The sequence below is a fragment of the Nematostella vectensis genome, chromosome 7, assembly GCF_932526225.1.
Source record: "Nematostella vectensis chromosome 7, jaNemVect1.1, whole genome shotgun sequence".
NCBI lineage: Eukaryota > Metazoa > Cnidaria > Anthozoa > Actiniaria > Edwardsiidae > Nematostella > Nematostella vectensis.
This window is the reverse complement of record NC_064040.1, coordinates 6197319-6212315: the sequence shown is the minus strand read 5'-3', so window position 1 is coordinate 6212315 and position 14997 is coordinate 6197319. Positions and strand designations below refer to the sequence as shown.

Sequence of the window (14997 nt, the reverse complement as noted above, 5' to 3'; positions counted from 1 at the left end):
TGTTGGGGTACAAACCATGTTTTGTTCTCTTTTACTTGTCATTATGATTTTTCTGCTTCTGTAAGGTAGGTCAATCTAGGAACCCCTGCAATATTTTTGTATACAGGTATGGGAGTAAGTTAACTCTTTTCTCAACCTTTCACTCATGGAATACTGTTTTTCATTTTTTTATAAGACATCTCTCTTCTTGCAGGATGAAGTGGGACTTATTCCAAGAATTTGCAAGGTATGTGTCTCTTTTTGAGTTGGAATACTGTGTTGTAGACTCTTATACATGTTTTCAAAGAGTCTAACCATTCTGGTGTGTGTTGAATGAGAAATTACAAGAAAAAGGGCTTAGGATTTTTGATTGAGTAAAAAAACTATGTGCTAGTTGATGCAGAAACAGGGGTGTGTCCAGAAGTGGTTGAGGGGGTCCAGACCCCAACCTTCTCATGTGACAAGATAAGCTCAAATCCAGTTGACCCGTTAGTTGATAGTTAAGAAGACTGTTTATTACATTGTGTGTTTTGGGATAGAAAAAGTTTCTAGATGGATATTCTGACCTATTACCAGAGCTAAGGATGCCGATTCGGACTTATTGATCCATGGTCTGTGAATCACTACTCTGGACCCCACCCTGCCTTTTTTTCACTTGACACACCCCTGAGAAATGTTCACTATTTATGCAGAACATTTAAATTGTGCACAAAATTGTGAAATTAATTAATATTCAATTAGACTTACCACTTACCACTAGCAAAGGTGGAAGGAATACTTACAATGATTTGTCTTATACTTTAGGGTTTGTTTAGCTACATAGCTGATAACACCTCGGATAGCACATCATTCAGAACTGAAGTCAGGTAAAAACCTTGTACTAAAAGTAATGTACCAGTCTGTAAGGACTGCAATAGGAATAGGGAATGGCGAGGCTAAATAATATGGAATCAAATCTTTGACTTATTGTTGGTTTGACCATAGAAAAACACCCCCTCTCCTAAACCCCCTTTGGATTGAAATACTCATAGCTGTCAACCCAACTTGGACAGAAATCTTGCAAAATCGGTTGAAATACTGTAAATATGTGAAAAAAACCAAAAGAGCCAATGCGGGTGAATACAAGAGAATGTATAAACATTCTCACAAAAATTAGGCTTGTGATGAGGTCCAAAATCTTGTGACATCTGCCTAATGTGGGTAAGTTTACAGCTATAAGTAATATATGAAGGCTATATACCATGAATTTACATTGTGTCAGAAGAGGATGGGTTTGCTTCTTTCTACAGCTCGCAATTGAGCCATAATTACAGGCTTGTTTCCATATGATCGGACTGGATCGCACAAGACTGAAGCTAATTTGAGAGTCCAATCGGAATGGTTTTCAGATTATCGCGCGCTATCGCATATGATCGGTCAGCTTCAGCCCCCTCCCTTTTCTGAACGAATGTGTTTTTTTACATGTCCCTAAATATGTAACAAGCCATAATGTATGAACTAATTGCTTGATAAAAGACGATATCATAATTTTTTTTAAACTGTTTGCTCATTTTTTAGTGGTTATCTATGTCAAACCCAGGTACCCCCATCCCCCCTCACCCTCGATTACCACCATCCCTCCAACCAGCTTACCACCCTCCCCACTTACTCCCCCCAAGTTTAGGACCACTCCACCGCCCCTGGTTCTTCCAAGACAAAAATTACTTCACAGCAGAGCGACACGTCCATACTGCTCCATTTCCACGAACTTTTTTTCATTTTTTTCTTCTTTATTCAAACCAAAAATGATTGCAAATATTTAATGACTTAAAATGACACCAGAACTAGCGAAATGCATTTAATGAAACTTAAATAAGTTCAAATGTCTAATTATGTATTTCTTTGTGGCCGTTTTGGACGAGTTTGTGAACTTTAATGAAACTTAAATAAGTTCAAATGTCTAATTATGTATTTCTTTGTGGTCGTTTTCGACGAGTTTGTTTTGAGATAAATTTTGTTGTTCTTCTGAGATAAAAAAATTCACGAAAGTTTTGTAAATCGCATAATCAGATGCGGCGACCGAAATCAGCGTTATATTTCACATAAGATATCTTGTAATGTGATTTTCCATATGAAATTTTTTTCCAATTTCTCGTCAAAGATGTAATGGCTCAAATTAATTTGTTTAATCAAACAATACTTTGTATATTTAATCATTCCATATTTTCCATATTCATATTTTAGCTACATGGAGATCTATAATGAACAAGTGCGAGATTTGTTGAGACCACCCAACTTGCGTAGAGTGCGCCAACAACAACTCAAGGTGCGGGAGCACCCCAAGCAGGGACCTTATGTAGAAGGTCAGTTATGTACCCAAAACAGGGACCTTACGCATAAGGTGAGTTATGTAACAAAAACAGGGACCTTATGTAGAAGGTGAGTTATGTACCCAAAACAGAGACCTTATATAGAAGGTGAGTTATGTACCCCAAAACAGGGACCTTATGTAGTAGGTGAGTTATGCACCCAAAACAGTTACCTTATGTAGAAGGTGAGTTATGTACCCAAAACAAGGACCTTATGTAGAAGGTGAATTATGTACCCAAAACAGGGAGCTTATGTAGCAGGTGAGTTATGTACCCAAAACAGGGACCTTATGTAGAAGGTGAGTTATGCACCCAAAACAGGGACCTTATGTAGAAGGTTAGTTATGCACCCAAAACAGGGACCTTATGTAGAAGGTTAGTTATGTACCCAAAACAAGGACCTTATGTAGAAGGTGAGTTATGTACCCAAAACAGGGAGCTTATGTAGCAGGTGAGTTATGTACCCAAAACAGGGACCTTATGTAGAAGGTGAGTTATGTACCCAAGACAGGGACCTTATGTAGAAGGTGAGTTATGTACCCAAACAGGGACCTTATATAAGAGATCAGTTATGTACCTAATATCTAACTAATATAAGTAGAAGTATCTACCTTGACATTGTAGTGTTTCAATGTAAAGAATTGGCGTCATGTGAAGCCTAAGTTGCAAGCGCAGGGACTGGGAAAAGGGAGGTAGAAGAGACCGCGCGGTCCTGGGGAGTAAAACAAATGAAAGGGCCTCCTCTACTTTGTTTTCGCGCGCTCCTTTCTCTCATCCCCTCTACCCATTGAACTTACTTCGCAGGCAACGTCTTTTGAACCTTCATCAGGTGACTTTTTATCCAGTTCTTCGTGCTAACACATTTCCTGCTTTCTTGTAGGTCTTACCAAACAACACGTGTCTGACTATGACTCCATTGAAGTACTCATCGAACAAGGCAACAGACTCAGGTAAAACCGGAAGTGACATCACCGGAAGTAAATCTTTTTTCCCAAAAAGTTACGATATAATCGCTGTATGTTCCTATGCGAGTTATTTTATCGTATGGTTCGTATATCTGTTTTTCATAAGGCGGTTCTAAAGCTACAAGTTATCTTATCCCCCCCTGTGTTAAGTTCTTTTGCTATACTTTTGCCTCAAAAGTCAAGCGATTAACTAAGCTTGACTAGTTTATTTGAAAACAAGCATGAATGAAAATTTTATACGTTTATTTGTTTTGAAAGTGCCACACTCATACTGCGATTTTCAATATTTTGCGAGCTGTCGTCAACAGTTTCCAACTGCTAAACCCCTTTCTGGCTTTCGTCATGAAAGCTACAACGGAATTACGTTTGGTGCTTTTTTATTGGTCAACGCCTTGCAGAGAGATGGCGTGATTGGATACCATTTCAGGGCTGCCCAATGGAAACGCTTTAAGGATTTTGAATGACGGGAGTCGAAGGCGGAATCGTCGGCGCGAGTTCGCATCATATTAAAACCGCATTAACCCAGTAACCCCGTACGGCCAGCAGACTCAAGCTTATAGGATTGTTTGGCAGATCTTCTGGGAAACACTGCCTCTATGTGGTGGTCCAGAGCGAGGCTGTATGTTTTGACGATGCTGGCGCTATTTGCTCGAGGTTTCTCACACACAAAAAAAGACTAATTATTAGCTAATTTGCTATCCTGCCTTTGTAAACAGGTTTTTTTCCTTGCTCCGTTCTATCACAGATAAAAAAGTTATGTTAGTGTTAAAGTTACTGGTTAGTAAAAGCTCTTGGTTCCTTTACCAGACGTACCAACGCAGATTTTTTAGTGTCTTCTGTGATTAGCGAATTCTCTTTGTTTGTTTGTGTTTTTTTTGTCCGATGTCAAGTAAACACTCTCAAGAAGAACCAATGAACATTCCATCTTTTTACACAGTCGTCTTTTGGGACTTTCAAATTCCATGCGCACAAACATAAAAACAGAACCTCTTGAAACCATCTATGAATACGCATTTGGTAGAAATATCTGTATCATGAGCTTTCTCTTTTCGTCGTCCTCTTCTATACGATCTTTCGGCTTCAATTTTACTTTCACATCTTTTTCTTCAGCCTCGTTTTGGTCTGACTCGTTCGTCTCTGGTACGACTATCAGTTTTTGTTTCACGTTTTCTTTTTTAGCGTTCTCTAATTCACGTTCTTTTTGTCTATATTTCTCTCTAAAAGTCATCAACAGCTCGATATCTTTTTCTTCTAAAAGCGCAGGCGCTTTGTTTTTCAAATGTAGGCCAAAATTTTTTTCTACCAAATTCAAGCCTCTTTGGTTTTCTCTAAGTTTTATGAAGGCTTTTGCCGTAGACTTTCTCACTGATACAACCGCCGCTAAATTCCCAATATCCAGTTTCTGTAGTCCAGATAAATTTAAAGGCTCGTTCAGTGTCTGTGGAATAATAACCCGGACATCACTTTGTCGTTCTTTCTGTAATTCTTTCTGTGATTTCGCTTCTAAAGATGGCTTTGCTGTTGCTATGCGTCGGGTTTGCAGGCAAGGTCTTTCGGGGTCACTTGTCGCTTCAACGCAGTACTTGAAAGAAATATCCCTCGGTAGATTAATAGAGCCTTGATCTTGTATCTCTGGAGTGGGAATCCGTTGCCTTGCGCTTCCTTTTCTTATTGAACTCCTTATTTTACTTAGTGGACTTGTTGGAAGCTTGTTCTGATTTTCCATCGCTCGTTTCGCTGCACATAGTTTGTAGACCCTCGCCATCTCTGTTGTCGCAGTTTTCTTTGCTTTGCTCTGTAGCGTGTCGCTGTATTTAGATAAAGTTATTGGTTCAATGGCAGAACATGGGCGCATTTTCTGGTGATAAGCCGTTTGATTGCCGGAACACAGCATTTTGCTGATGGATTCTAGTTTAGTTGGTCTTCTACCCGCGAAATTGGCGCGCGTACTTCTCGTTACTAGGTTTCCAATGAAATCAAATACGTCTGGAAACGTGTCTGTCAAAAAACCGCACTCAAGCGAGTGTTATTTCATACCCTTTGGCGAAACCTCTGCCCTTTATTCTAGACTATATGTTGTTTGAATGTCATTTAATCTAACATTTTTAGTATCGCTATTTATCGTTTTATATCATTATATTCCTTTTTTTAAAAGAGATTTTGAATACGTTTTTGAATAAGCGCATTAAATACTTTTTAGTTTTCCTTTTTTATCTGGCGGAAACAACTTAGCTACCAAAGACAGCTTTTTAAATAATTTTAAACTGTAGTAAACAAATTTTAGAATACCATATGCCGTTTTAAATGGCGATAGTTTAGCAGTTCTTAGAGTACTAAACGTTTTACACTCTTAAGGGTGTACTGACATCTGTTGCTAAGGAAAAGTTAATATAGCATAAAAGCCTTGTAGAAAGTCATGAGGGACTGATATTTGCCAAGTTGACCAACAAAAGTGTGCTGACTATTATGATGACGTTACCCTGTGACGTCATAATGTGACGTCATAGATACAGATAAAAGCAAATATTCAAAGTAATTTTGCTCGAAAACAAATATTGAATAAGTTTTATGAATCTTGAGGGATGGGTGCATTAAGCCAAGCATGCGTTTTAGAAATGATTGAGTAATTGTTTTTTTTATGATTTTTCAAAGGTCCTGAAATCCATATTATTTGATATAATTTTGGTTTCTGTTAGATTAACGCTAAATCCATGCTTGGCTTTATGAAGGAGGTTTTAATAAAAAAGAATAAAGAAAAAATATTGAGTTTTGAAATAATTTGGCGACAAATAAGCTTTTTTTAGAAAACGCAGAACCGGAAGTGAAACAAAGCCCGCGCATGCACATTCGGCCTGCTCAGACACGCTGATATCTCACATGATGAAATTGAAAGTTTAAAAACAAATTCCAATAGTGTTTCGTGGTATTTAAACTTCAAAGGAACGACATCCGTCATGTCATGATGAAAATTGAAAAAGTATTTTAAAACTCCGATACAGCGCGCGCTACTTTGAAATAAGATTTTTCAGTGCTTGCTCGAGCGTTTGCAACCGGTGTTTGCAGCTTTGGCTTCAAAAAGGTTTGCTTCAATAAATCTCTGCTGAATCTTCGTTTTTACAAAATATGGGAAATATCACCAGAAAAGGCTGATATCAACTTAAAGTCAAATTGGGAAAATTGAAACGCAATTTTTTTTTTTGAATGACGAATTCCTTGTTATGTATATGCGCGCGCTCAACGCCACCAGCGTAGCAACGTCGTTTCTGAGCAACACTAATGTCAGTACACCCTTAAAGTACAATAAAGAATCGGATTTGACGCACGCCCCTAAGCAAGAGCTAGGCAAAATCCCATTTTCGAAACTTTCCCCACATAGGATTTTCTTTCATACCAAGTATAAAGGATGGAGATCTCGCGGATGCAGAAATGTAGCCAGAACTTTTGAGTGTGGCTTTGTTTGCCCCGTTCAGAAGACCATATTCTATCTTAGGTACTTCGTCCTGGCTCGCAGTGTTATTTCATTTGTAGGAGCGAGCATTCTTACGGTTATTTCGAATGCAGGATTTAGTGAATTGGGATGAATGCCCCTAAAACATACTCTTAGTTTGTTGAAAAGCGAAAACAAATTCTTTGTGCCTATGGCATGTTTTTGTGGTTTTCTAAGAATATTTTTGCATTTGTGTAATCACAGTCATTATCTGGCTGTTCTATATAATTGTTTAGGGAGCCCCCCCTCGATAAAGTACAGTATGTTTACAAGCGTTCGAAGAAAAAGGATTTAATTATTTCTTCTATGGTAACAGTAAGTAACAGTTGTTAAAATCTTGTTACTAGGGCAACTGCAGCGACCAAGATGAACGAGATGAGCAGTCGGTCTCACGCAATCTTCACCCTCAAGTTCACACAGGTTTGTGTCACGTGTGCGATACGTCATCATGCGCTATGCAACTCGCCAATCACGGACAGCGTTAAGTCACGTGATGCATGTAGTCTCCTGCGCAGTCGTTTCGACCCCAGTCACGCTGTGAGCTCAGTCACACCATGCGCTCAGTACAGTCACACAGTAACAGAATGACTAATTGATTCAAGAAGGGTATACATATTTTCCTTGGTCCCTAGAGCGCCTTACTATTTCAATCGAAAGCCTCTCTTACATTCTTTATAACCGCTTGCATCACTATGCGGCCATCCCAGACATAGTGTTGCGTGTTGATCGTGGTCTGTTGGGTTTGAAAAATAGCGGGCTAAAACTCAACTCGACTCAACAGGCTTGATCAAGGTAAAGGAATTTGCATTGATTCGATCTGTTTTTACAGGCACGTTTTTTTGCGGATCTACCATCGGAGACAATTAGCAAGATTCACTTAGTTGATTTGGCAGGAAGGTGAACTTTATTTCTTATTCATATAAAATATTTTTATGTACGTTTGACTGCCCATTCTCGGCCTGAGAATAGACTCTATAATTATCATAATCATCATCACCCTTGACATCATACTGAAGCATCACCCCATACTAATCCGATTGTGTTTTAGTGAGCGTGCTAGCGCTAGTGGGGCGACGGGGACCCGACTGAAGGAAGGGAGTAACATCAACAAATCTCTGGTCACCCTTGGCATCGTCATCTCCACCTTAGGTATGGCTGCTAGGGTAGATATATTAGATCTTTGAGAGGAGGGCAAAACAGGGCATCGTCACCTCCACTTTAGGTATGGCTGCTAGGGTAGATATATTAGATCTTTGAGAGGAGGGCAAAACAAGGCATCGTCATCTCCACCTTAGGTATGGCTGCTAGGGTAGATATATTAGATCTTTGAGAGGAGGGCAAAACAAGGCATCGTCACCTCCACTTTAGGTATGGCTGCTGGGGTAGATATATTAGATCTTTGAGAGGAGGCCAAAAAAAGGCATCGTCATCTCCACCTTAGGTATGGCTGCTAGGGTAGATATATTAGATCTTTGAGAGGAGGGCAAAACAAGGCATCGTCATCTCCACCTTAGGTATGGCTGCTAGGGTAGATATATTAGATCTTTGAGAGGAGGGCAAAACAAGGCATCGTCACCCCCACCTTAGGTATGGCTGCTAGGGTAGATATATTAGATCTTTGAGAGGAGGGCAAAACAAGGCATCGTCATCTCCACCTTAGGTATGGCTGCTAGGGTAGATATATTAGATCTTTGAGAGGAGGGCAAAACAAGGCATCGTCATCTCCACCTTAGGTATGGCTGCTAGGGTAGATATATTAGATCTTTGAGAGGAGGGCAAAACAAGGCATCGTCATCTCCACCTTAGGTATGGCTGCTAGGGTAGATATATTAGATCTTTGAGAGGAGGGCAAAACAAGGCATCGTCATCTCCACCTTAGGTATGGCTGCTAGGGTAGATATATTAGATCTTTGAGAGGAGGGCAAAACAAGGCATCGTCATCTCCACCTTAGGTATGGCTGCTAGGGTAGATATATTAGATCTTTGAGAGGAGGGCAAAACAAGGCATCGTCATCTCCACCTTAGGTATGGCTGCTAGGGTAGATATATTAGATCTTTGAGAGGAGGGCAAAACAAGGCATCGTCATCTCCACCTTAGGTATAGCTGCTAGGGTAGATATATTAGATCTTTGAGAGGAGGGCAAAACAAGGCATCGTCATCTCCACCTTAGGTATGGCTGCTAGGGTAGATATATTAGATCTTTGAGAGGACTGGGAAAGAAAATGCATTCATACATGCACTAAAGTTATAAACACCTCGCTATTAAGGACAATTTTCAAAGTCCAAAAGAAAGGTATCTCCATATTTTCTTTTTTAAGTTTAAATTTTAACCCTCTGAATACGAAACCTCGCTAATAAGGACTGGTTTCATAGTCCTGATGAAAGATAGCTCCATATTTTATGATTAAAGTTAAAATTTTAATCCTCTAAATAACAATACCTCGCTATGAAGGATAGTTTTCAAAGTCCAGATAAAAGATATATCTATATCTGATTTTACAATTTTCCCTTTAAGAAAGCATCACAAATGGATGTTTTATATTTCAGCTGAGAATTCACTCAACTCGTACGAGCACACGAAAAAGCTAGCGTACCGGAAGAAGCTGTTTGTTCCGTACCGCGACTCCGTGCTAACATTCCTACTAAAGGACAGTCTGGGCGGGAATTCTAAGACCATCATGATAGCAGGTACGGCACTGATCGGGTACCTTTTAAGCGTCATCTTACAGAAAGTGGTTCAACCACTCCTTTGTCATTGTTTATCATTGTTGGGGGTGTAGGGCTTGCAATATGAAGTGGATTGTGTTTATCAACAGGGTCTGATATCTCCCCTTACAAAATAAACACACATGACGCGTTTATTTTCGTAATAATACCAATCGCGTGTAGCCTCGAAACGTTTACGGATACGATTTAATTAATGATAAGCGTGTTTGTGTTTCATAGCTGTCTCACCAGCAGAATGCAACTATGGAGAGACCTTAAGTACCCTTCGGTACGCCCAGCGAGCCAAGAACATCATCAACAAGCCGACGGTTAACGAGGTGATTAGAGGGGCTTATCATTAGTCGCCATCATCACCATAAGCATTTATAAGCGCCACTGAGGCGATTGTAGGAGCGCGTCATTAGTTACCATCATACCATCATTTATCATTGTCATAAGCGTGGTTTAAAAAGGACTAATCGTCAGTCACAGTTATTATTATAGCTATCATCACCATGATTTATCATTTTCATAAACTTGGTTAAAAAGGACTCATCGTCAGTCATAGTTATCAAGATTATTATCATCATCATCTTTCGCCGTTCTAAAAAGCGCCTTGACGCTCCTCATATTTTTCTTCTCATCGCTTGTAACATTACAGTGTTTTACTTGGAAACGATACTGTCAGGGGGGATGGAACTTGTAGCAGCCAGGGGTGGATACAGGGAGGTTGATTGGGTAAGATATCCACCCCCCCCCCTCCCTTTTTGAGTAATAAAAATTGAAAAGTCACTTTGTTTGAAGAAAATAAATATTTGAGGGACGGTACAACCTTCGAACAACTCGGAAAAGCTAAAGAAAGTAATAAGATTGTGAGAGTGATCTTCAGGGAAATACCGATTTAAGACGCCAAAAATCTTTACGTTAGCATGACGTTTTTATTTACTAAAGCAGGAAGATTTTATCCGTATGTTTTTAGATTCATTAATATGCAGTACTACTTTGCTATGAGAGTACGTAGATTAGACCGTTTTTAAACTCCCTCATATTCTATTTTTTTATCAATGCGTTTTGTAGGATCCGAATGTTAAGCTGATCCGGGAGTTGAGATACGAGATTGAAAGACTGAAGAACATGCTCCAGGAAAACAGTGGCAGCGTAAGTAATAACCACGAAACTATAGCAAAAAGGGGGGGCTACTTCCTCGTAGATCTCCTTTTTGCTGATGTTTACGCCCATTCCCCTTTTAGCAAGTACACGGCGCGGACACTACCCAAGCGACGCTAAAGCTGCACGAAAAAGAGGCCAAGGTGGAGCAGCTAACGAAGGACTGGACCGAGCGCTGGAAAGAGGCCAAGAGGATAATGCAGGTGTGTGAAAGGAGACCGCTGGATCGGCTAGCTTTCGGAGGGCGGGCAAACATCTGTGATTCCTTCCGGTGCTTCTGCGTTATCGTGCTTGGTATTTTCCATCAAGTCGTAAAATTCTTTATTTTTCCTTAAGATTGATGTTGTTGAATAAAATTCCGTCTTTGTGATACTATTCAATCGAGTACCGATTTTTAATATGTATACGTGCTTCCCCGGTAGCATCATATTTAACCTTATAACCTTTATAAGTTCGTCACAGGGATTTTAGCCATTCTCACATCTTTTTCCTGTATATCCTACCCTGATAAATATGTGGCGGCATCTCGACCTCGTTTACAATATGAGATTTTGTGAAGTTTTGTGCTCCGGTTTATGTAGTGTGGTTGATTTGTCTTCTTAGGAGAGTCAACTTGCTCTAAGTCGCATGTGGTTTTGTAAGGTTTTGTGCTCCTAGTCATGTATGTGTGGTTGATTTGTCTTCTTAGGAGAGTCAACTGGCTCTAAGTTGCATGTGGTTTTGTAGGGTTTTGTACTCCTGGTTATGTATGTGTGGTTGATTTGTCTTCTTAGGAGAGTCAACTGGCTTCTAAGTTGCATGTGGTTTTGTAAGGTTTTGTGCTCCTAGTCATGTATGTGTGGTTGATTTGTCTTCTTAGGAGAGTCAACTTGCTCTAAGTCGCATGTGGTTTTGTAATGTTTTGTGCTCCTAGTCATGTATGTGTGGTTGATTTGTCTTCTTAGGAGAGTCAACTTGCTCTAAGTCGCATGTGGTTTTGTAATGTTTTGTGCTCCTAGTCATGTATGTGTGCTTGTTTTGTCTTCTTAGGATAGTCGACTGGCTTGAAGTTGCATGTGGTTTTGTAGGGTTTTGTACTCCTGGTTATGTATGTGTGGTTGATTTGTCTTCTTAGGAGAGTCAACTGGCTCTAAGTTGCATGTGGTTTTGTAAGGTTTTGTGCTTCTAGTCATGTATGTGTGCTTGATTTGTCTTCTTAGGAGAGTCAACTGGCTCTAAGTTGCATGTGGTTTTGTAGGGTTTTGTACTCCTGGTTATGTATGTGTGGTTGATTTGTCTTCTTAGGAGAGTCAACTGGCTTCTAAGTTGCATGTGGTTTTGTAAGGTTTTGTGCTCCTAGTCATGTATGTGTGGTTGATTTGTCTTCTTAGGATAGTCAACTGGCTCTAAGTCGCATGTGGTTTTGTGCTCCTGTTTATGTAGTGTGGTTGATTTGTCTTCTTAGGGGAGTCAACTTGCTCTAAGTTGCATGTGGTTTTGTAAGGTTTTGTGCTCCTAACCATGTATGTGTGGTTGATTTGTCTTCTTAGGATAGTCGACTGGCTGTAAGTCGCATGTGGTTTTGTAATGTTTTGTGCTCCTAGTCATGTATGTGTGCTTGTTTTGTCTTCTTAGGATAGTCGACTGGCTTGAAGTTGCATGTGGTTTTGTACTCCTGGTTATGTATGTGTGGTTGATTTGTCTTCTTAGGAGAGTCAACTGGCTCTAAGTTGCATGTGGTTTTGTAAGGTTTTGTGCTTCTAGTCATGTATGTGTGCTTGATTTGTCTTCTTAGGAGAGTCAACTGGCTCTAAGTCGCCAGGGATCGTGTGTTCTTACTGTGGATCTAGAGTTACCTCATCTTGTGCGGCTCGAGGAAGATCCGCTGAGAACTGAGATCATGCTCTACAGGCTCATGGTGAAGACTGATACATTTATTGCCATGGGAGGGGGGGTTGGGGGGATTTCGTTTGTAAGTAGGTGTACATAGAAAGTACGCAGGATTCTAAAGGCATATAATGTAAACGTCTTTTTTTAAATCATACACCTAAATACATATAAAACAAATTTGACATATTCCTTTCTCGAATGTGCAAAAGCTTCAAAACATGAACTCTTACGATAATAGTGCTCACAGATGTGGATTTTGTGTAACGAAAAAGCGAAAGAAAGTTAAAGAACTCTTTGTAGATTGATTTGCAGCGTTTTCTCACGATGCGTTTTCTATTTGCAGAAGCTAGGTAGCATGTGTGACTGAGACTTGGATTTTGTGATGGTTTTAGTTTATCATTTTTATTGTTATTTTCGTTATTTGAATAGCACGGCAAGACAAGGCTTGGTCGAGAGGACGCTTCCATTACTCAGGATATTAGTAAGTACAGCACCAAACCGAGACTAAACAATCGATAGGCGATAGTTTTACTTTACACACGTGACACAAGTCTTGCGTGATATTTAATTGCGTGACTTCGCGAATTTAGAAGACCTTAGATTTGGTGACGTTTTTATTCCGAGACCTTTGTATTGCGTGACCATACATATTTAAATTAAACGAGGAAAGTACCCGTCTTTCGTGAACAAGACTTATATGACTTTTGACTTGCGAACATGCTTTATGAACTTTGACATGCGTGACCTTTCTTCCGTGGCCTTATGGCCATGTTAGTTGTACGATCGTTGTCTTGCGGGACAAATTAATTCAAATTTTCCATCTAAGAATATCACGGGATTAACGCGCTTCTAATTGTTCCTGACAGTCTTGAGTGGCGAGGAGATTCAAAGCCAGCATTGCGTCATGGACTTCACCAAAGGAAGAGTCACAGTTGATCCTCTGGCCTCCCTCTGTTGGGTTAACGGTGTCGCTATCGTCCAGCCGACCAAGCTTAACCAGGGTAAGCGTCTTCTCTTTCAAACGAATTCGAAGAAGAAGGGGCCGTACACAGCCCACATTGTATTTCCTCATTCCTCTTAGAGCTTTCTCTTTTGATTGTTCCTTCTCTATTGTCCTCGAAAGCTCCCCCCCCCCCCTAGAGAGGAAACAAGAACTGTAGCTTGTGTTGGTGATACACAGTGACCTTGCTTTTAAACGAAGGCTTTTTTCCCTTTTCATGGAATTGCGTCGGAAAAGAGTTATAGATACAAGTATTTAGGAATTTTGTGCGTAGAGATAGAAAAAAGGTCAATTATTATTATACTTCGTTTGATTGGGAAAATACTCGGACATATGAAATAGACATCTAATTTATACCCCCTTTTAACGCGGTCGGTTTTGCAGGGGACGTTCTGGTACTGGGTAAGAGCAATGTATTCAAGTTCAACTTCCCATCGGAGGCGGCCAAGTTGCGGGAGCAGAGGAAATCAGGGATATTCAGCTCGGTACGGTATTACATACTGGGTCTATTTCGTAAATCCCAATTGATTACGACGAGCTTTGACTTTATTGACTATTTTTATATATGTGCTTGCTTACCTAGGAATCCGTGGAATCGCTGTCACACTTGAGCCAGATACGTGGTAGCCATGGCGACCTGAGTACTAGATCAGACGTGTCGTCTCCCTTCACCTTGGACTCAGGGTACGGTCCTCCCCTCTAACAAGAGTAGCCTGCAGCGCGTAGTAGATCGTGTGTGTGGAAAAGGGGGGGGGGGTTGATGGGGGAGGGGTGTTACTGATAATTAGTAGGGCAAAAATGGGAAGGTGGTTTCCCTTCATCCTTGATTCAGATTACAATTTGCCCCTTAGCGTCGATCCATAATGGGAGGGGAAGTAAAGGTTCAAATGGAAGAGGGTTCAATGAACAATCTACGCTAACCAAAATAGCACATAAAATCATGCTACAAAATATTTTATTCCCTCCAAGTCTTTACACAAACCGCTCAACTTTCTCTTGTTCAGAACCCCCTCCTTTAGGCGCTTAACGGCCTAGACCTGAATCGCTGATGTAAACAGCCTAGACCTGAATCGCTGATGTAAACGGCCTAAACCTGAATCGCTGATGTAAACGGCCTAGACCTGAATCGCTGATGTAAACAGCCTAGACCTGAATCGCTGATGTAAACAGCCTAGACCTGAATCGCTGATGTAAACAGCCTAGACCTGAATCGCTGATGTAAAAAGCCTAGACCTGAATCGCTGATGTAAACAACTCGTTTACCTTGCTCACAGGCGTATATTTAACCTTACGCTCCATTTTCCCATATCTTGCCTTCTTGGTCGCGTATGGCCAAGCAAATCAACGAAAAAAAAAAAAACCGCCTGATACTAGTGGTCAAGAGATCCTTTAGGTGTCTTGATGTGTCTCTCACCTGGTAGTAGTCGTTGAGACTTCCTCCAGATGTCTTATATTATGTCATGTCTCTGTCTTTA

At 40.3% G+C, this 14997-nt stretch overlaps 1 protein-coding gene across 2 annotated transcripts in view; it reads left to right on the top strand.

Moving 5' to 3' along the window:
• LOC5520818 (kinesin-like protein KIF16B) overlaps positions 1 to 14997 on the top strand; it is a 34266-nt gene that overhangs the window by 4542 nt on the left and 14727 nt on the right. The window contains exons 5-20 of one of the 2 annotated variants that reach the window (XM_048729747.1): positions 194 to 226; positions 784 to 845; positions 2203 to 2321; positions 3208 to 3277; positions 7127 to 7199; positions 7609 to 7676; positions 7828 to 7928; positions 9328 to 9468; positions 9727 to 9824; positions 10564 to 10644; positions 10737 to 10856; positions 12428 to 12550; positions 12952 to 13003; positions 13389 to 13523; positions 13907 to 14007; positions 14106 to 14206. In XM_048729747.1, the coding sequence (XP_048585704.1) occupies positions 194 to 226; positions 784 to 845; positions 2203 to 2321; positions 3208 to 3277; positions 7127 to 7199; positions 7609 to 7676; positions 7828 to 7928; positions 9328 to 9468; positions 9727 to 9824; positions 10564 to 10644; positions 10737 to 10856; positions 12428 to 12550; positions 12952 to 13003; positions 13389 to 13523; positions 13907 to 14007; positions 14106 to 14206 (1478 nt within the window). Of the gene's footprint in view, positions 1 to 193; positions 227 to 783; positions 846 to 2202; positions 2322 to 2808; positions 2855 to 3207; positions 3278 to 7126; positions 7200 to 7608; positions 7677 to 7827; positions 7929 to 9327; positions 9469 to 9726; positions 9825 to 10563; positions 10645 to 10736; positions 10857 to 12427; positions 12551 to 12951; positions 13004 to 13388; positions 13524 to 13906; positions 14008 to 14105; positions 14207 to 14997 lie in introns of those variants that run through there. The other variant, XM_048729748.1, reaches the window with a different exon arrangement.